Source organism: Apus apus, chromosome 6, assembly GCF_020740795.1.
Source record: "Apus apus isolate bApuApu2 chromosome 6, bApuApu2.pri.cur, whole genome shotgun sequence".
Classification (NCBI taxonomy): domain Eukaryota; kingdom Metazoa; phylum Chordata; class Aves; order Apodiformes; family Apodidae; genus Apus; species Apus apus.
The window spans coordinates 1,175,445-1,197,875 of NC_067287.1; the positions used below are offsets into that span (position 1 = coordinate 1,175,445).

Below are 22,431 nucleotides of genomic sequence, written 5' to 3' on the forward strand. Positions count from 1 at the left end.
GCTCTTGCAGGGAGTGAATAGAAAGGGGGAAAGCTAAGCCAGACTGTGCAGCATTGATGCAGATTGGCAAATGCAGCTGCTGAGTATTGTTATTTTAAATTTTTTTTAAAGTGTGATCCACTTGTGAAAAATTTCTCTCAGCAGCACCAGCACCCACCTCCCCTTGCCCTGCCTCCCTCCTGTGAGGTTCCTTTGTATTCTGCCATTCACCCAGCACCCAGGAGAGCTGGAAGGATGCTGCCCTATGGCAAGGTTTTAATGCCAGATCGGGGTGTCTGCAGCCCAGTAGGTCAAGGAGCCAACCCAGGCTGACAAAGAGAGGTCTGTGTCCCTCCAGAGCATCCCCCCAGGTGGTGCAGCATACGGCCCTGCTGGCTGGTGAGTTGGAGAACCCCAAAACTCTGCTCCTCTCCCATGGGATAGCACAGCTCTGAGCAGCAAGGTCAGTGAGTGCCTGGAATTATCCCAGGAGCTGGACCCGAGGGCAGGAGCACAGCATGGGGCTCACTGAGGGAGGCAGGTGCCCACCTGAGCAGCAATTCCATGTTCTACCCCGTCCCTCCATGAGATCACACAACAAGCAGCCACTAGCAGGAAAAGGAAGGGCTAGGTAGCCTCAGCTGGCAGGGGAGTAAATATCACTGGAATATTTGAAAGCCACACTAAGAAGTGTGTGTTACAAGGGCTTGTATCCCATTAGAGAATGGAGAACCACGACTGGCCTCCATAAATATCACCAATCCCTGTGAGGACGTGTGGTCTCCCAAAAACAGCCACCCTGGGCTGGGTGCCACCAGCCCCTTGAGCAAAGGGGCTCCCCAGTCTGTGCTGGCCCCTGCTCCCAGGCTGCAGCCTCATCTCCAGCTGGGACTTGTACATTTGGCCAGATGGTTCACACAGGCCCTGATTCCCCACGTGAGTTGGGCTGACCTTGTCCTTGTCATGAGCTGCCATCCCACCACCTTGGGTCATCTCTCCATTTTCCCAGACCTAAGGTTACACGTGTGCACCTGTTTGGAACAACCAAATACATGTGGAAAGCTGGAATTGTCTCATTCTCCAGAAGTGATTAAGGAACATACCCCCCATAACTGCATATGAAACCCATACCTCCCGAGGGTCTCCTCCAGCTCTGCCACGTCGGCTCCAGCAGCAGGATGCTCCTGCTCTGCCCTTCCACAGCCTGCCCTGAACTGAGAGGGGTACAGTGGAGACAACTGACAGAACAAAAAGATTCACACAGGCTGAAAGAGAGAAAAGAAGTGTGTGTGTGTGTGCATTTCCAGCTCTTTGACTTCCCCTGTAAATGTTTTTTTCAAAGTTACAGTGGCAGAGTTGACCCTGGATCACTCCTGAGCTTTTATGAGCTTCCTATTTGAAGTCTGGAATAATTAATTCTTCCCCAAACAAACTCACACCTTGTGAAAATGTGCAGTTACTTCTGTTTCTGCTGGAATATAGGCAGCTAAAAATATACCAAATTATTTCTGCTTGAAATGTCAGCACAGACAGGTCTGGAAATTATTCCCTTCCCATCACAGCTTAGATAAACTAGCCTGGGTCTTCTTTTGGGAACTGAATTTTATTTGCTCCTGAAATCCAGGAGGGAGGTGGATGTGAACCCAGGAAAGTTTTTATTCTGCTTCTCTACATCTTTCCAGTGTTAATGCAATCAGGCTGCAACCTGCCTGCTCAGCCACTGCCCCATCCCTCATCTCCTCTCTTCTGGTCTTAAGTCAGCATCAGGAGGAAAATCCAAATATCCCAAAAAATCAGCCAGGCTAAACACAGCTGAAAACCTGACCTTAGCTTGAGAAAGAGCCCAGGCTGGGGCTGACTAGGGGAGATCTGCACTAACCTCAGAGACTCGCTGTGAGATGGAGAAGCTGCCCACTTACACTTGCTCTGATCCAAGGCAGGGCTGCCCTCTGGATCCTGCTTGGTTTAATGTAACTGCAATGCTTCTGCTCAAGCTCCCCACGGTTCTTCTCCCAGGAAACAAGTGATAGAACAAGAGGAAATGGCCTCAAGCTGTGTCAGGAGAGGTTTAGGCTGGATATTAGGAACAATTTCTTCATGGAAAGGGCTGTCAGGCCCTGGTCCAGGCTGCCCAGGGCACTGGTGGAGTCCCCATCCCTGGAGGGGTTTCAAAAACAGAGAAGGCCAAAAAGATGGTCCAAGGGCAGGAGCAGCTCTGCTCTAGAGACAGGCTGGGAGAGCTGGGGTGTTCAGCCTGGAGAAGAGAAGGCTCCAGGGAGACCTTAGAGCACCTTCCAGTGCCTGAAGGGGCTCCAGGAAAGCTGGGGAGGGGCTTGGGACAAGGGCAGGGAGGGATGGGATGAGGGGGATGGATGAAAACTGGAAGAGGGGAGATTTAGGTTAGACATTAGGAAGGAATTATTTACTCTAAGGGTGGTGAGACCCTGGCCCAGGCTGCCCAGGGAAGCTGTGGCTGCCCCATCCCTGGAAGTGTCCAAGGGCAGGTTGGATGGGGCTTGGAGCAGCCTGGGCTGGTGGGAGGGGGGTTGGAACTAGATGAGCTTTAAGGTCCCTTCAACCCAAACCAGTCAGGGATGTAAAACCATATATGAACTCACAGCCTTCCTCGAGGAGAGCAGTTGGTGTCCACTGGGTCCTTCAGGACTGTGTGAGTACTGTCATTGCTGCCTCTGGCAGCAGGAAGAGACCTGGCATTTTTTATTTTCTTGAACTTTTTCTAGAAGAAATTCTCCTTGCCCTGGCAGGGAAGGGCTGGGCCAGCCACTGGGGACAGTAAAGGGGAATGCCATGTACCACAGCCGCCTCCTCTCCACTCCCTGTTCCAGTTTTAGCACCAGACACTGGGAATCATGCATATTTTATGGACCACCACCACCAGCAGCCCAAGAGCTCAGCCCCATCAAGCCAAGTGGTTCTTGCAGAGCAGCCCACCTCCTCCATGGAGGGACTGAGGATGGCTGGGTGCAATGTGGGGATAAACCCAGCCTGCTGGGTCCCCCCCTTCAGCCCAGGGGAACAGGGCAGCCTCAGCTGACTGGAAATCCATGTAATTGAGTCTCAGAGATTCTTTGACAAAATGAGGAACTTGTTACAATGGTGTAACCACAGGAAGAATTCTAAGCTCTCTAAGCAGAACACGGGGATGCAGGAGTTGGAGACTCCTGGACTGTCTCAAAATCACCTGCAAACACAATGGGAGGGGAAGAAATTAAAGCCTCTGTGCACAGCCTAGGCACAAAAGAGGGGAATGCAATTTAAAATGTACTGAACTGCTGCAAGAATGGGTTTGGAGCATTGGCTGCTGAGGCAGCACTTCTGATGAGAAGTGTTCAGAAGAGCAGTGCTGTGGTGGGAAAGCTCAGGGGCAGGACTGAGGCACTTTGTTAAGGAAACAGTCCTCCCTGTGAAGCTCCAGCATTCTCCAAAACAAGAGCTGGTCCCTTTTTAAAATGCATTTTACTGAGACACAGAAAGGGAGGCTGCTCCTGAAAGGAGGTTGGAGTGAGGGGGGGTTGGTATCTTGTTGCAGGGAAAAAGTGGTAGGACAACAAAAAACAGCCTCAAGTTGTGCCAGGGGAAGTTTGAATTGGATCTTGGGAACAATTTCCTCATGTCAAGGGTTGTCAGGCCCTGGCCCAGGCTGCCCAGGGCAGGGGGGGAGTCCCCATCCCTGGAGGGGTTTCCAAGCCCTGGAGATGGTGCTGAGGGACATGGGGCAGTGGTGGCCTGGGCAGGGCTGGGGGAAGGGTTGCACTCCATGATCTTGAAGGTCTCTTCCAACCAAGACAATTCCATGATGAAAATGGGCTGATGCCCACCAGCCTGCACTACCTCAGCTGGTCTGACCTTTGCTATAACCATCCCTCCTTGCCCAGAACCCCACAAGTCCCCATGGGGAGGCAGCACCACGGCTGGGTCTACCTGCTGGGGTGACACCCAGGGCTGCCAAAGCTGCTGCCAAGCCAGCCCCAGCCCCAGAGACCCTGTATCCACAGCCGGGCTCCCACCCAGTGCCCACAGCACTGGTGTGAATAACTCCAGTGCCAAGAGCCATTATTTCATGGGGATTGGAGAGCAGGTACCAAACCACCTCTGTGACTCCTTTCCCTTCCTCAGCCCTGCTCTATGGAAGCAGGACATTGTGAGAAGAAGCAGGGCTGCTGTGCTCAGCACTGCTGGGCTGCCCAGCCTGAGCTCTGCCAACGGAGCAGGCATCCTGACACGGGAGCAGCTCCTGCCACGGCAGGGACAGCCTGGCCAGAGCACCAATTCCTTACCTGCTGGGTCTGGATGGCCAAGCCCCTGGTGATGAACAGCTCATCCCACCTGGAGGGGTGCTCTGCTGTGCTGGAGCTGCCCCACCACCCTGGCCGAGGGTCCTGGGCTGCTGAGCTGGCTTCCTGTGTAGGCAACACTGCTCTGCTGCTAAACGCTGCTGGTTTTCAAAATTAAATCATTTAAAAGCCATTACTTGAGATGTTTTCATGCAATATTCATCATCAGAGCACTTATCTGGGAACTCGCTGGGAGCAGAGCAGGTCACCTGCAACGGCTCCATTGGCAGATTCCCTCAGCTTTGCTCTGACCTTCAGGATAAATTCCAGTGAACAACACCAGTGTGTGTAAAATGCAAACTGTGAATGCAGAGCACAATGAGTGCTCTGGGAGACCTAAAAGACCCCAGGCCCATGGAGGATGTTTCTGTTGTAACCAGGGGTAAGGTGATACAACAGGCAGATTTTGTTCAGTCTCCCTTGACTCTTTAAAACTTTTTTCTTCTATTTACTCTACGCTGGGCTAATTTACTTTAATTATCATGCATGTCCCCTTTCTTTTTTCAGGGCATCAGGAAGCACAAGGTAAGTGATAGAGGGAGCAGCACAAAGTGAGTATGATGCCCTAACCCGTGTAGAAACCCCTTCAAACCAGGGAGGGGGGGACATACAAACTGCCTGACAGCCCTCAGCACCACTGATCCCAAGGTCATGACATCTTCAGGAGACCCTGAGGGAGGAAAGTGGCTGAAAACCAGCTCTTTTGCTGCATGGAACTGCACCACGGATCAAGCAAGGCCCCAGTGAACTGATGCCTGGGTTTGTTGAAGGGTGCCCAGGGCCTGGGCAGGAGTGGTGGGACTCCATCCTTCATGGATGGGCCTGGAATTGAATTCACTGACTCTCCAGAGACATATAATTCTTCTTTTTAATATTCAGCCTGTCTTTGCAAAGAAATAATGCCTTTAGATAAAATAAATAAGCACTAGTTATTGTAGCCAGGCAGGAATTAGGACTCCATGAGCAGCTCAGACGAGAGGATAATTTAGATGTGCAAACCAAGCCCTCCATCCCAGGGTGCCACACTGAGCTGCTGCCCCTGGGGTGAAACACTCACCAGTTCCAGTGCTTTTGGTCTGCCTGGGCAGGGATCTCTGGTGGCCAGGACAGCTTTGCATTTTTTTGAAGGCCAGGTGACTTCAGAGCTGTGCACATCAAGGACACTCCCCAGCACTGCCTCTCCAAAGCCTGCAGAGCTCGTGACACACAGCAGCAAAGGGCACGTAGGGCAGAAAGAGACTGGAGAGGAGATGCAATCAAACAAAACAAAACATTACAACTACAAGCATGAACAATCCCACATCACTTATCTTTGCTGATTAAATCCTGTGAGTCTGGTGCCAGCCCTCTTGCAATACACGGGTCTTGAGGGAGATGCTTGTCCTTTGGTATTGATCTTTTCCAAGCCACTGCTGCAGTGTCCCATTTCCCCTGTGCCAGGCTGCTGCCTCACATCCAATTTAGTGTCACGGGGTTGTTCTGAACACAGTGGGCCAAAATCAATCCTGGGAGTTCTGCAGAATGGTAGCGACAGCCAGTGTTTTTAACTACCCTGCCTTTGTGGTGCAGTGAGCAGTTCCCAACTGCCCCGGGGGGAGAGAGTCATTTTGCACAGGGCAGCATCTCATCAGGACAGGCAACAGATTTGCCAGCACTTGCAGGCAACAGACAAGATGCAGGTGGCCAAGGTGCTGGCAGACAGGGCCTTACCTTACATGAAGCCATTCAAGCACAAGGGCAAAGCCAGTTTTTCACCTGAGTTAGTGGAATCTCTGCTTTTTCATCAGGCATGAGGCAAGCCAGGAGCTGGGCAAGGATGGGGAACAGGAGGATGTTGGGTGGCAAGACCAGGCAGCACAGGAGACAACAGTGGCAGTCCAAGGAAGCTTCACTTTCCTGGGAAAACAGGCAGTAAGGAAATGAATAAATACTCATGCTCAGCTTTGAATGATATCTACCTCCCCGTGCTGACACCTCATTTCCAAACAGTCTTCCTTTCACAACAGAGAGAAGCTTTTTGGTATGTACATCATCCCACCCTCACACAAATCACCTTGTGCTCAGCTGGGCCCAGGGTTGTTCTGGAGCATCACAAACACAGAGAAGTGTCCTGGTGCCCCAACTCCTGTGCCTTTATTTCCAAACATCCCCCCCCCAGCACCTCTCACACTCGGGGTGCCACATGTGCTGCCAGCCCAGCCACCCCCTCAGATGCAGCCACCACCCACCACAGGGCTGGAATTTAGCCTGACATTTTCGGCATATGCAAATCATACCCCCAACTTTAGTTGCAGATTAAATGGGCAATTTCATCTCTTCCTAGTGCTGAAACACAGATCTCATTAAATCCACTGATAAAATGATAAATACGCCAGTGACTTCAGCGAGACCAGCACCAGGCTGGAAGACCATATTAAATAGAAAGCAAACAGACAGCACCCACATTGTTTTAACTACAGCTTTACACCCTGAATTACATGTAAATGGAAAGCAAACATACTAATTTGACCTTTTTTCCCGGGAACTACATGGGGAAGAGTGGTCCTTCAGTCTGACGTGGGGGCATGAGCAGGGCCAGGAATGCTGCAAGTGAAAATAACTGCTGCAAAGGAAAATAACTGCTGCAAAGGAAGAGTTATGCAATGGAACAAGGCATTACACAACTTGCTCTCTTGCTGCTGCTCAGCACGGGGAGGTGTGTTCCCCCTGCATGCCTGGCTGCAGCTGCCTGGCTCTGCTGCCCTGGAGATGCTGCTCCCTGGGGGGAGGACAGAGGCTACAGCCCCAGGGCAGGGGCTGGGGCTGCTGCTGCTGCCTTGGTGCCAGCTGAATCCTCCAGCAGCTCACCGAGGTGTTTCCAGGGAATTTGAGAGCGTGCAGGGCTGCATCTGTGGGAAGGCATGGCTTTTTGCTCCTGCTGAGAGCCACTGGCTGGTGCTGGTTCCAGCCTCCCAGCAATCCTGAGGAGATCCTTGGGTATTCACAGAAAGATCAAGGAGAAATAAGAACCAAGGAGAACCCAACCAACCGTTGCAGAACCTGCCCTGGTCTCCCCGAGGGGAGCTCAGCTGCCCAGGGACAGGAGGGCAGAATCTCACTGTGGGAAGGGCAAATCCATGAGAAAGGAAGCAAATGTGCTTCACCTCCACAACAAACGTGTACTCGTGTGTACCTCCACATGCAGCACATGCACAGCTCTCTGCTTGGATGGCCTTAGAAACCTCAGCCTCACTCAAAAAAGTCCCCTTTGAGGCAGCACTGAGGGATTAGGACTCAATTCTATTTTTAGGAGAGACAAGAGTAATGGCATCATTAATAAACATGTAAGGTTTGATTCACCCCAGTCATCGCTCTCTGGCTTCCTTGCCTTATCACAGTCACATCAGACTCCTGGAGCATGACCAGGGGCCTAGCCAGCACACCATCCAAAAATAATGTTTTAAAAATGTTTAAAGGAGGGAAAGTTGTAAGAGGGGGGTGGACAGGAGAGAGAAGAAGTGAAAAAAAAAAAAGCCCCAAACTAAACCCTGTTAACACGACAGGAGCAGAGCCCTGGGGCTGCCCCCAAGCTCTCAGCCCGTGCAGGTGAGGCAGGGCTGTGTGTGCCCTGTGCAACAGCCCCAGGAAGGCCAGCACGGGCATGCAGAGATGCACACACACATTAGTAAAACTGTGTCAGGAGAAAGTAAATGATTTCCATGTCCTTTGGGATGCTGGGAGCCTGCATGCGAGTTAAAGCTGGCTTGGGAGGCACCTTCCCTCCCACCTGCTCCCCGCCAGGTACCAGGACAGCCTCCAGTAACATGCTCCTTACAAATATAAAATATGAACATACTTCACTTGCTTCTGCATCTCTTGTTCCCTGATTTACCAGGTGTATTTTCTTGCTGCTGTTGTAAGCAGGGGCAGCCCGAGGCTTGCCGGGGGCTTGGCCAACACCCAGGGAGCCCCTCACTCTGGCCTCAGCTCCATGAGCCAGAGGTAACAGCTCCAGGGATGGGAATGCTGATGGCACAGGCTGGAGGAGCAGAGGAATGTTGAGGAGAGCCTGCAAGTTGCTGGCATCTTAGTTTAAGAGTAAGCACTGGGGAACAAAAGCAAAGGGCTGGAAACACATGCCTCACTAGCTCCTTTTAGTTCTCGGAGCTTCAGAGCTTTCAAAACCATTTTTTATGTTGCTTTAAAAGCATGGAATATAAAATGTTTCCTTTCTTTCTCCTGCTGCATCTCTGAAACACCAAAAATCTTTACTATACTTCAAATGAAAATGATTTAAAATACATTTTTCTCCCGTCTCCAACGTGTTCTAGAAATGCACAGTTCACATGACAGCTCCTGGGATTCTATAATCACTATAAATTCTCATTCCTGCACATACAGGTTTGACGAAAAGCAAGGAAGCAGAACCCTGGCAGGGAGCAGCTGGTGGCATGAACACCAAACGTTCCAAGAGGAGGAACAAACCACTTCCAGGGTCAGCTCTTTGCATCTTGAAGAATGAAAAGGAAAAACCCAAGGTCATAAACAATACCCCTCTCCTGGCAGCAGTCTCCATGAAGGGCTGACACACTGAAGAACTGTAGCAGTTCACAGAGCTTTTCCTGTTCTGGTTGTTTTTCAAAGCAGCCTCCAGAGCTGGGACTGGGAGATGCTAGATTTGGTTTTGGATCTCCAGTTTGAACCTGAGCTCAGCTGAAGTGGAAAGGACTTTGCTGCCTGTGCAGGCAGACTCAGCCCACATGTCCTGCTCCCCAGCACCCTGTAGGTGGAACACCAGAGGGTTTCCCATCATCTCACCCATCACCCCCTCCCAGAGGTCTGCTGACCCAAAGGGAGGAGATCCATGCCCAGCACAGGGTTCCTTCCCACGCCAAGCAGGTCCCTGTCCCACCACCAGCACAGGATGTCTTCTCCAAAGCCCTTCCACTGGGATGTGCTCAGCCAGCAGGGCCAGTCCTGCATGTGTTTAGAGCCAGGTAAATGAGGGGGGGAAAAAAAAAAAAAAAGGACATTTATGGACAAATAGTCCCAGGCATTCAATAACTGAGTCAGTTTCTCACACTCACTGGTCCAGGTTGTCCTGCTGCTCTCCCCAGGAGCTGGTTCTGGGGTGGCTGAGGACACACTTCTAACATTAAAGGCACTTGATTAGGTTCTGACCCCTGATGTATCCACCGGGAAGAACACTGAGCTGCTGAGAAACAACTGGCACCCTCATAAAAGCTGGCAAAACCACACTTCCTTCTCTTACCTGGAGAAGAAAGGCCAGGAGATTAAAGAAACCAAACAAACCAGATTTTGTATGATTAGGTATAAGACCCCTCTGAGAACAAGGCTCCCCACTGAGCATAACTTGCCAGGACATTTCACATCCTAAGGAGCTGCAGTTTACTGAGATACAGATCTGATCATGGTCTTCATTAAGCTATATTGTAAGGATTCAAAGAGGTGAGTGAATATGTTACTGATCCTTCTAAGGACCTAACCATCAGGTTCTCTTCTTCATACATGGCAAGGGTAAAGAAATCTCAAAAATCTCAAAACAAACTCCCTGATCTTCACACCTGGTGCTTTGTCCCTTTTGCCAACTGAAATACAAATGGTTTCTTGTTGTAACTGTGGAGAGCAGCCTGTTCTTCCCTGGGCTGAAAATACCTTTAGTCAGGCTTGAGCCTGGAGCAACCTGCAACAGGTCCATTAGAGTCTGCTCCAAGCCAGCAGCATGTCTGTGGACTTGTACATGCATATACACACACACAGGATCTAGATATACACGTTACTGGAGACAGAGAGCTCTCGGGGGTTACTCCATTCATCTACTTTGCAAATTCACAAGCTCCCTTCAGGATATTTTTCCAGCTCAGTTTCCAATGCCTTTCCATAGTTTGTGCCAGATAATGCCATTCAACAAGCCTCCCCAGGCATTTCCCAACCTTAGCATCTCCTTAGGTTTTTTTCTCCCCCCTTCTTCTCTCAACGTTTTCTATAGCTCTGTCTTGTTATGTATCCCCAGCAGGTGCAAGGAACAGAGTGAAGAACTTATCCTGACAAATGGGCTTTTCTGTGTCCCTGGAGACCTTCTGACCCCCTCGCTGCACCCATAGAGCCTTCTCCATGGTGTGGTGGGATGCTCTCATCCACCCAGATGAACTCACCTCACCTCCTGATCCAGGCCAGCAGCACTGCTGCTTCTTAGGGTTGGGTTGGCTTTTTCCCCGTGCCATGGAAAGGGATTTCAGAATTAGAAAAGTGGTGAATAAAATGCAGCACACTCTTGCTCATAGGCTCACTGCAGGGGCAGCTCCATAAACCCAGGCTCCCCTGACACCACTTTCTGTAGCTGTTTTACAGTTGGTAGGAGGCTGGTCACGACCTTGGGAGGTCACCAAGCCCGACCTCCTGCTCACCCTGGGTTTATTGCTCTCTGTGTGTTTATATCCTAAGTGAGAATATTTGTTCCTTTAATAATACAGAGTTGGGTAGGATCCTTGCCAAATGGGAAAATTGAAGCACTTTTCAGTAACATCATCCCATCAAAGAGACTCAACTTGTTTTCCAGCTACCCCACCTGCTGCTGAGCTTGAAATGCTGCCTGGAGCCCACGGGGGGGACACAACAGGATTTTGAACAAATCCAATTAAATATCAACACCACCCAGAAGAAACTTGCTAGCAGCTCTTCAGAAAGCAACTAACCTTATCATTGTGCTAGTAAGTCCTCTCTCACTTGCATTTTGGAGTGACAGGACAGAGCTGGGGGGGCTGCAGGAGAGCCACAGACATGAGATGGGGCAGGTGGCTTTGGAAGAGCTGAAATCCCCACCCAGGGCCACATTGCCCCAGCCTACTGCCAGACACCTCCCAAAGACCCTGGGGGCTTCTTACCTGATCTCCAGCTCCTCAGGAGCAGCAGGAGGCACGCAGTGCAGCACTGTCCCTCCATGCTCTGCAGCTCCTCGACTGCTCCAGCGCTACATCCACGGGACGGTCACAAGGGCAGGACTTGTCCCCCTGAAATGTGGGGGCTCTCACCAATATCAGGACCTTCACATGCCCAGGGCAGAACTACTCACTCCGTCTTAGTTTGCAACTGAAGCTGACAAATACCAGTCTTCTTTTGAAGTGCAGCTTTTTCTGGGCTAGAAGCTGATTTCCACTTTTTGCTTGTTCTCCTTTTCCTCCCTGCACTTCTTGGGACTTAAACACCTAAAACTTCGCTGGGACAAAGGGCTTGGGAACAGGTTGTTCTAATTTTCACTCTATAATCAGCCCTAATTATTAACATCTCTCAGAAATGAAAAAAATAAAAAAGAAAAATACCTCTGTGTCTGCATTCATTACTCACAAATAGATTATTTTATGTTTCATTTCAGCAATTCACATACGATAATTAACATGAGCTCTGCAGTTAATTGCATCTTTGCAAAATAGCTTAATAATCAGAACACAGAAACCTGACAGTAATTTTTTTTAATCACACCTGTGCAAGGAATGTTTTATATAAACCGCAGCTCATGGGAAACAAACAAATACATTTAGAAACATAGAATCCTTTTGGTTGAGGCTGATCATGGAAGTCCAGTGGTTAAACCCAGCACTGCTAAGTCCACCAGAAGTCTCTGAAAACAACCTGAAGCAGGTAAACCTTGGTAAAAGTAATTCATTTTTTCCCCTCTGTAGTTGCATGGGCAAGGATGTGACTCTGGAAGGACGTAATACTGTTAATGAAGCATTAATTGGTAGCACTTCTGTTAATTAGTTGATCCAAGGACACTTGAGCCATGAAGAAGGATGAAGCAGGTAACTAAAATTGCTATTATAAAAAAAAAAGTCTTTATTATCTTCAATGCTATCACTTGTCAGTAACTCTAAAGCAGTGCAGATGAAGGCCACGTCACCTGCTGTCACTTGTAACACTCTTAGCACTTTGCTTAACTTTTTCTAAGGCTGGTAACCAGAAGGCTTGGATTTTGCTCAACAGCTGAAGTGGACAGTAAGGTCTGCAACAATGCAGTATTGGCACAGTGGTGCTGGTGCCTCCCTTTCTCAGGGATCACTGCCCTTCCAGGGGTGACAGGAACTGATCCTTCCCTCCCAGTCAACTGAGGATTCTTGTCCATCTGTTTATAAAGCCTTTGGTTTTAAAATCATAGAATCCCAGAATGCCGGGTTGGAAGGACCTCAAGGATCATCTGGTTCAACCTCTCTAGGTCCTACTCTAGCTTATATGAGGTGGCTCAGCTCCCTGTCAAGCTGAGACTTCAAACTGTCCAACATGGGGGAATCCACCACTTCCCTGGGGAGACTATTCCAATGTTTGTGAAAAATTTACCTCGTGTCCAATTGGAATTTGTGCCCATCACCCTTTGTCTTTTCCACAGGACTCCTTGTAAACAGGGAGTCTCCTCCCTCCTTACCAGAACTTCACCAGCTGCTTCAGGATTCAAGATCTGACTTACAAAAATAAAACCCTCTGACCACCAAAATAAGACTAGAGCTCCACTGTGGATGTCCTGTGGTACCTCTAACCTATCCCCAGATTCTCTCTCTTCCATCATCAGGGAATACACGACACAGGACTGTCCAAGCTGGCCTTTCTGTGCCCTGCTGCAGGGAGAACTGGAGCAGCATTCATATGGAAACTTGTTTCCCACTGAATTATATTTTCTTTTTTTCCCAAAGAAGATGGATGGTGAATGCAACATTTGGGCAAGATCTGGAATATTGAGCCTCAGACACCAAGTGAAGGCCAGCTAAACACATCCACATGGACCCACAGCCCCCCTCTCCATCACCCCCATGGCAGCAGGAAAAGCTCTCCTGCCTGTTGTTGGAGCTGGACGTGCAAATAAAGGACCCACAAATAAAGGGGTTGGAGTGGGAAGCCTGCCCTTTTTTTTTTTTTTTTTTTTTTAACCATATAAAAAAATAAGTACCTACAGAAAAAGACAAATGCACCAGAATAAAACTAAACCGGTATATTTTAATCTACAAAAATGTATAAATATTTAAATGTACAGCAGAGAGGACCAGTGCACCATTTCAGAGCTGTTACAACATTGAAAATGTGTCATTCTTTATCCACCACCTACTTTTATAAATTTAACTTAACTTTGTGTTCCCAGCACTCACTCAGGAGCCTTTGCAAGCATGTCCTCCAAACCTCTGTGCCTCTGTCTTTTCTTCCTGCTTTGGACAAGACTAAGCAGAATTCCAACGGTTTTCAAACACACTTTGTGTTATCCCAGAGACCCGTGGCCCTTTGCTGAGCTGCCCTGAGGAAGCGATCCCAGAGGAAAAATAGAAGAGAAGGAGGAGAGAAAGGAGGAGAGAAAGGAGGAAGGAGAGAGGAAGAAGAGAGGAAGGAGAAAGGAAGAAGAGAGGAAGGAGAGAGAAAGGAGAGAGGAAGGAGAGAGGAAGAGAAAAAAGAAAATGAGGGTGGTCACACACCAGCACAATGGGCCTGGCTGGGCATTAGGACTTTTTGGAGGGGAAGCACAGCCAGGGAAAGCCACAGAAGCACCCAACACACGGCTGCTGTTCATTCAGCACCCGGGGTCACTCAGGAGCTGGTAGTTACCAGCAGGTTACACATAGTCTAGTCCCACCAGCCGTGTTATCTGCAGGGATGCGGGCAGGCTTTCAGCTACCTGAAAACACTGGGTGGGCAGGAGGTGGAGGGACTCATATGGCTGTTCCAGCTCTGGGGCTGTCCCTGGCCTCCCTGGGTCAGCAGGAGGTGCTGGGAGAGAAAAACCAACAGGGCTTTTTAGAGTGTTTGTGGGTCAACTTGCTCTTCCAACCGTGCTGCTGATGCCAGGCCTTACCGCTCGCTCCCATCCCATCAGGGCAGCTCTTAGAAACCACAAGAACCAGCAATGCTCTTTCCAGTGAAAGCAACAAGCATCCAGCACGTGGAGAGTCCTTCCTATGGTAGACACCTTGTGCAAACACGAGTCAATCCTCCCAACACCTTCATGAGACACTGTACAAAAGGGGAAACACAGAGCAACCGACGGTTTGGGCTGCGGGCACTGAACTTCAGACACTCCCCAACAACCCAATGAGACATTTTTAAATTATTTTAGCTCAAATCACTCGTCAAGGCAACACCCAAATTCAGTGTAGGAGGCAGAGGCTGGGGCCCAAGCACAGTCACTCACATTCATTCACTAAACCCCAGCATTTATCATCTCATCAGCATTTAAGGTGCCCTCACCACCTCCACCCACTCTCCGTGAACGTGGCTTTGTGTGAGGCTCCTCTGGAATGAGCCTCCTGGAGATTCTGTGTCCTTACCCAGGAGGTAATGCAGGATCCAGCCCACGAAGGCCATGAAAATACTTGCTGTGACTGATGTTCAGCAGCTGCTTCAGTGCTTTTTTCTAGGTCTGAGCACAATTTCTTGATGTTGGGCCATTCTGCTAGGATGCAGAAGACCTAGAGCCACCCTTCCAAAGGCTGGCTGTCCCAGCCAAGGGATTGCACACTTAGAAACAGAACATCAACCATTACATTCATTCTAAGGAGAAAAACATTATTTTCTTCAGCTGTTTTTGAGCTTGCCCCTCAAGCCCACCCAGTGGCACGTGGGCTGCACTCTACCACCAGCTCTCAGCCACGACACCAGGAGAACCTGGTGGTGTGACCAGGCCAAGCAGGAGCAATGGCAACGTTCCCCCCCCTGCCACTGGAGCCCTCCAGCAGGAACACCAGAGGCACCCAGCAGAGCTGACCCACCACAGGTGTCCCCTCCCAGTGCTCCTGGATGCTGCAAGACCTCCCACAACATTTCCTTCTGTCGTAACACATGAAAGCCAAGTGCTTGGCTACGTGATGTACCAGCCCCAGTGGCTGTGCATGTGGCAAAAGCCCTTGGAAAGGAGATGAAAAAACAATTGATTAGTATTTTTTCTGCACGGAATGGGTGTTTGAACTTGTCTGGGGTGTCTGCATGCTCTTTCAGGAAGCAGAATCACAGCTTTCTCTGGTTTTGAGAACTTTCAAGCCATGGTGTGTACTTTGGTGGCAATTTGAAGGGGACAACTGGAAGTGTCTGGCCCTCCTTGGAGCAGGGAGGCTGGCCTAGATGAGCTCCCAGCCTGAGTTACTCTGATACTGCAGCTCCCACACATGCACAGCAATCACTTTCCCACTTCTGTTTTTCATTTAATGACTTGCATCAAGAAAATACGGATGATCTATAAATTTATAATACGTACATATATATGTGACACTATTAATCCATAACAACCAGAGCATTATACAGAAAATATTGTCATTTTTTAAACGACTCAGTGCATGACCAGACCTTGTGGGGCACTGCAAGTGAAACAATGGGAAACCCTTCCACCACTTCCCCAGGCTGGATTACACCATGGTTGGGATTTAGGTCTCCTGAACCCTTTGGGCAGTGGGAAGTTACAGACTGCTGTGGGAAACCCTGCCCAGCCCATCACACCACAGATGCATTTTGGGGAGCCAAAGGAAACGTCCCCAGGACCTACAGGAATTGTCACCTGTCTGCCCAGGACCCTTCCCAGTTCCTGTGCCACTGGCAGGTCCCTAATAACCACGGCAACAAAATGATTAAGCCACAGAAATATTAAAAATATAAATAAGCATCTGTCATGGCTACTGAAGCAAGAACACCTGGAGGCAGAGCTGAGAGGTGACCCAGTTCCATCCTTGGTGAGCAGAGGACTCAGGAATGGAGCCCTCGTGTTTCTCACAGGATGCAAGGATCTACGAAAGCAGCTGGGGACTGAGGTTCAGACCAAGGTTCCAGCAGTCCCAGTTTTTGGTGTTTCCATCCCCTTGCAGTCGTCTCCAGCCACTGTTCCCACTGCAGAGGACAGTTCACCAACATCTGTCCTCCTCCTGGGTTTTCTGCTGCTGCCTTATTTGATTTAATTTCCATTTCTCAGGGCAGCCTTTGCTCAAGTTTTGCTGCTTTTCCAAGCACCAAATCCCATTTTCTCCCAGAGCTTCTGCTCTGTCCAGCAACTTGGCTGCTCAGGGTGGTTCTTCACCACGTCTCACCTGATAGGGGAGAGCAGCAAATATCCCCACCTGGTGGCTAGGGCAGCCCAGCACCAACACATCCAGCCCAGGAGATACCTGCCAGGATGGTTCCCAGTGCCAGTTAGTGTCCTAAGGCATTTTATACTGGGTCACTTCTCCACAGTGGTGTGACACAGCAAACACCCTCCATCCCAACCTCTTCGCTGCAGGGCTCACAGCAGCTTCTCTGGAACCACTTTTTAAGCACGTTTGTGTTGATAACAGCAAATGTTCTGACATCTGCAGGCTCAGGTGAGCGTCTTTGGAGCAGCCACCAAGTTCTGATGGGGCACGTGGAGACCCGCCACATCCAGGAAGACTCCCTGTGACTTTGCCCCGACAGCTGGGACTGGGAGAGGGCTTCAGCAAGGAGGAAGAGGAGGAGGAGGAGGAGGAGGAGATCCCAGCAGAGGCAGCGGGTCTGCCCCAGCTTCACGCAGCCAGGGTCATGTTGCGCAGCAGCCACTGCTGGGAACGGCTGTCCCCGCACTCCCTCATGGTGGGGACCATCTTGTCCTCCTCTGATGGCTCATCCAGACACTGGTTGCTGTTGACGTGCCTCAGGGTGAGCTTCTGCAACAGAGAAGGGGAAGAGCTGCAGCAAGATAACTAGTGCTGGAGACCAGTAATTGCATGGTTTTGGTCTTGTTTTGGTATTACTCTAGTCACCACACGAGCCACCAGGCAGGTGCTCGTCCCTGGCTGCCACTCATAGGGCTCCACGAGACCTCCAGCACAGGGTGCCTAGCTCACCTGCTCACACATGGCCAGGCTGCCCAGGGAGGGAACGAGACCTCTCCTGAACCCAGTGACAAAGCAGTGACACAGAAAAGTACAAAGTAAGTGCCAGGAAATATTATTTCAGAGCAATGGGATTTTGGATGAAGCTCAGACTCCAGCAACCTGCACAGGTGGGCATTTCAGAGCAGTGGGAATACATCTGCTCAGTGTCACTGGAACAACAGCACCACACAGATGAAAACTCTTCTGTTTCCAAGATATTTTTTCTTCTTTGGGACACCCATCCCCTCCTGTTCCTACCACGTGACACTGTATATCTAAGGAATGAGGGAGCCAGAAGGGAAACAGAACTTAACGTTGAAGAAATAAATCACCGTCTGTTCAAAAGCATGGAGAGAACATGACAGTGAGGAGATCCAGGGAAGTAAAACCTGAAGTTGTGCATGCAGGTAAAACAGGACAGGCAGAGGTGCAGCTGAGCAGCCTATGGGACACCTTCTACCAGCCCAGGTTGCTCCAAGCCCCATCCAACCTGCCCTTCAACACTGCCAGGGATGGGGCAGCCACAGCTTCCCTGGGCAGCCTGGGCCAGGGTCTCACCATCCTCACAGCAAAGAATTTCCTCCTAATGTCCACTCTAAATCTCTCCTCTTACAGTTTTGATCCATTACCCCTTGTCCTCTCCCTTCCTGCCCTTGTCCCACATCCCTCCCCAGCTTCCCTGGAGCCCCTTCAGGCACTGGAAGGTGCTCTAAGGTCTCCCTGGAGCCTTCTCTTCTCCAGGCTGAACACCCCAACTCTCCCAGCCTGGCTCCAGAGCAGAGCTGCTCCAGCCCCTGGACCATCTTTGTGGCCTCCTCTGGACATGCATCAGTACTGCAGAGCTCTCCTCAAGACCTTCCTCCCACAGCCCTGGGAGCTCCAGCACTGCTCTGACAGAACCTGAACACAAAGTGCTCTCACAGCAGTGACACGGAGAAGGAGTCAGTTCCCAGGCAGGGTCTGTGCCGCAGGCTCGCTGCTAACAAACCCCGCTTCTGTGCATTCGTATCAAAACAAGCAAGCCAACAAACAAAAAAATTATGATCTGCTGTTTCAATGCAGCTGCTGGGAGATGCCAACACTGCCCACAAAGGGGTTTTATGGCCCAAAACACACTACACCTGGGCTGTGTCACAGTGTCACCTCAGCCCCGCCCGCCGTGTCACCTGCTGAACACTCCTCGTTTGTATGATGAAGATTCTCTCCACAGCTTCTCCCTAGAGATGCCCTCCTCAGTTTAAAGCAAACTATTACACAATTCTGAAATAAAAGCCTGCAGATATTATAACAAATCACCAAGGGGCCATTTGAGATGCATTCAGTGATGAATATAAGGCATTTTTTTCCCTCTAATTATAAGAGGAAAGAATTAGTAGTGCTAACAGAAGTGGCTTGTTTACTAAATAGCTCTGCTCAAAGCATCACTGATTCTTCACTTACACTGTTTTAAGTGCAATTAAGCTGCTATCATTTCCTACTATAACCCAAAATGCAAACAAGTCTAAAAATGCTGCTGTTGCCTTCAACAGCCATTCCCTTTTATTCAGTGTATAATTTCATGCTAGATTACCATATCATTGGGATTTCCAACTGCCTCATAAATTGTTTTCTTTCTGTGTTCTATCATTATTTGTGCTATTACAAAAAAAAAAAAAGTAAAAAAGTAAAAGGCCTGGTTTGCTTGGAAAACAATTAATTACTAGGCAATATGATGCTCACACAAGGCAGCCTACAATTTTCAGCTTGCTCAAAGGGCAGGGCAGGTGGGGCAGAGCTGCACACACATGGAGATGCACAGGAGAGAGCTCTGTGGGGATGCAAACACTGGCTCTGCTGAGGGAAGCTTTGGGATGCCTTATGGCAGAAGAATGGGAGCAGAGATCCATGCACTGGGAGAGGAAAGCAACATCACTGGACTGGGGAGCAGGTGAGAAGTGAGAGCAGCCCCCCTGCACCTGCACTGCCCCAACCTGCACACAGCACAGAGTCAGAGAAAGATGAAGGTTGGAAGGGACCTGAAAGATCATCAGGTTCCCACCTCCCTGCCATGAGCAGGGACATCTCCCACCAGATCAGGCTGCACAAGCCCCATCCAACCTGCCCTTCAACACCTCCAGGGATGGGGCAGCCACACCTTCTCTGGGCAACCTGGGCCAGTGCCTTCCTGCCCTCATGGGGAAGAATTTCTTCCTGACATCTAACCCAAAAAATCTCCCCTCTTTCAGTTTAAAACCATTCCCTCTTGTTCTGACACTGCCTTCTCTGGTGAAAAGTCCCTCCCCAGCTTTCCTGGAGCCCCTTCAGGCACTGGAAGGTGCTCTAAGGTCTCCCTGGAGCTTTCTCTTCTCCAGGCTGAACACCCCAACTCTCCCAGCCTGTCTCCAGAGCAGAGCTGCTCCAGCCCTTGGATCATCTTGGTGGCCTCCTCTGGACCCTCTCCAATGGCTCCATGTCTTTCTTGTGCTGAGGGCTCCAGAGCTGGACACAGAGCTCCAGGTGGGGTCTGACCAGAGCAGAGGGGCAGAATCCCCTCCCTGGCCCTGCTGCTCACACTTCTTTTGATGCAGCCCAGGAGGTGGCTGGCCCTCTGTCCTGGAAAGGAGAGCAGGGGTTGGCACAATATTCGGATTCCTTTAGCAGTTCATGTTTTGGAATTCACTGTTGATGATTTGAAATGATCTGTGACTAAAACCTCTAGGATTGAACTGCTTATAATTGGGGATTTTCAAAATGAACATTTCTGAACACTGCAGTGCAGGTGGCATTACTGATGTGCCTGGAACAGGAATCAGCCCCTCAGCTGTCACAGTCACAGTAACGTTGACATCCACAGGCCAAGGTGGTTGAATTCACCTAAAATTGGTTACAGAACAGAACCACAGAATTGCTTTGGCTGGAAAAAACCTTCAAGAGCACAAAGATCTTATTATTATCATTAATAATAACTAATATTATATAATTCAATAACTCATAATGATACAGTATTGTAAAATAAACACTAAACACATATCATGTAATTATACAATCAGCTGAGAAAACAAGAAAGGAATTCAGTTGAGCTTAATATGCAGAGAGGAGAGAAGCACTTTTCTGGGAAGAGCTGAAATCACGGCATGTTGCTTCTGCTTTTCAATACCAACCTCTGGCTGCTCTTAAAGGAAATAGTCAGTGGGGCTGTAAAAAATGTTTCTAAAGACTTCCAGCCTGGTGTAGTTCCTTAGCATCCAGGTCTGCACGGGGCTGCCATTGCAAGCCTCCACTGTGGGCCCACGGGTGCCATCCTCTATCCTGCTTATTGTCAGGCACGACTGGGTGATGATGTGCAGGAATGTGTGGGTCTGCACGACAGAAAGATGGGAGAAGTGAACACAGGCAGCAAGGACAGGGGCAGGCAAGGGGGAAAAGCAACAGCCTGTTTGACTAGGCAGCCACAGCAGCGAAGGAGGCAAAGCTAAGGGCACTCTTGTGGGAATCACTACGGGGAAGGTGTGCCTGGGGATGCTCTGGTGTGGAGTTGTAGGGAAGCTGGACAGCTGACACACAGCACACACACCCAGACAGCGTGTCCATCCACCAAGCTTTGGTTTCCCACCACCCTCTCACTGCTCTGCTGTGAAGGACTGGCCCAGCTGAGACCCCCCTCACATTCCATCTGCCATTCAGCCTGGGGTGTCTCCAGACCCCCCCAGTGCCTGCAACCACCACTGCCCCCCACACAGCACGACCCGGGCAGGGATGATGTTCCACTGTGGTAATACCCTGCAACACACCCCCTGACACCCACTCGAGCATCCCTACCTTAAAAACACAATGAAATAAACACTTACATACAAGGAGATAAGAAATTTTTTTACCAACTGTGACTTCAGCTCTGCCTTTACCAGGTGGCAGCAGGCAGAGTCAGCTGGGCAGGAGCTTCTCCTGCCCCAACCTCTGCCAGAAGCTGCTGGTGTGGGATGAGGGCAGGTGCCCAGGGAGGGTGCTGCCAGCACAGCTCAGGGGATGCTCCTCCTGCATCCCAGCCCCTGCTTTGGTAAGGAAAAATGTAATGTACAGCTAAATAAGCCACTCAAAATACCAAGAACAAATGTCCTTATACTGTCACTCTGGGTAACCAGCGCGAGCATCAGCGCTTGGGTTTGTTTCACTCTGTGTTGTTGCTTCATGTTCACTCCTTCCTGCTTTGCTCTGAAGGGAACACAGGTACATAAATAAATGACTTCAAAACGTAATCATCTCTCTATCTTGCATGTTTATGTCACATTAAATGCCTACATTTAGTAGAGTCTTCACATGGATACAAACAGTACCAAGTCATGTACCAGACTCTTTCCCTGGTACAGTCTCCTTCTCCAGTAAGTTTAACTTCTGTACCTCACCAAGGCTGCACTGACTTCAGAAAACCTACAGTAATGGAAGTGAGAGATCATTTCTTCCCTTCAGTCACTTTATTAAACATTAGTTTCTAAGAAGGTAATAAAAAACTTGCAATGTTTTCCCTACTCCCTTTTATAGAACTAAGTCCTTTCAGATACACAGCAATAAGACTACAATTTATAGGAATAGTTAAACTATTGGCTATAAACACTTGGGGTAGGAGTTAGTTGACTACACCAAATCCAGCTGGTCCATAACTTTAAGAAGAGAAATAGTCACAAAGTCTGTGACTGTTTGAAGGATGCAGATCAGTAGGTGAGATACTGATGACACAAATCATAGAAGGGTGAAGGTTGGAAGGGACCTTAAAGACCATCAGGTTCCAACCTCCCTGCTATGAGCAGGGACACCTCCCACCAGACCAGGCTGCACAAGCCCCATCCAACCTGGCCTTGAACACCTCCAGGGATGGGGCTTCCCCAACCTCCCTGGGCAACCTATTCCAGCACCTCACTACCCTCATGGTGAAGAATTTCTTCCTAATATCTAACCTAAATCTCCCCTCTTTCAGTTTAAATCCATTATCCCTTGTCCTCTCAGTGCCCTTTGGTGATGCAACGTGTAGTTACATCCTTTGTGAACAGAAATGAAAAGGAAGGGCAGAACATGCAGCCAGCACCAGAAACAAGCACAAGAAACAACCCATGTAAACTGTGTCCATGAGCTCGTGTTCTCCTCTGCCATCAGCCTTGGTGCCGCGTGTCAGGGAACGTGTCTTTTCTCTGTTGATGTCCCTGCTCCAGCTGCTCTGGCCAGTCCCTGTAAAGCCCCACCAGCCTGAAACCCTGCAGAGACACCTGAGCAGGCTGGGTTTG

General features: G+C 49.7%; 1 protein-coding gene across 1 annotated transcript in view; it reads right to left on the minus strand.

Moving 5' to 3' along the window:
• Positions 1 to 13,312: 13,312 nt before the first annotated feature.
• GALNT13 (polypeptide N-acetylgalactosaminyltransferase 13) overlaps positions 13,313 to 22,431 on the minus strand; it is a 127,959-nt gene continuing 118,840 nt past the window's right edge. Inside the window, exon 13 of the mRNA XM_051623529.1 lies at positions 13,313 to 16,969. Coding sequence (XP_051479489.1) covers positions 16,829 to 16,969 — 141 coding nt within the window. The 3' untranslated portion in view covers positions 13,313 to 16,828. The remainder of the gene's footprint in view (positions 16,970 to 22,431) is intronic.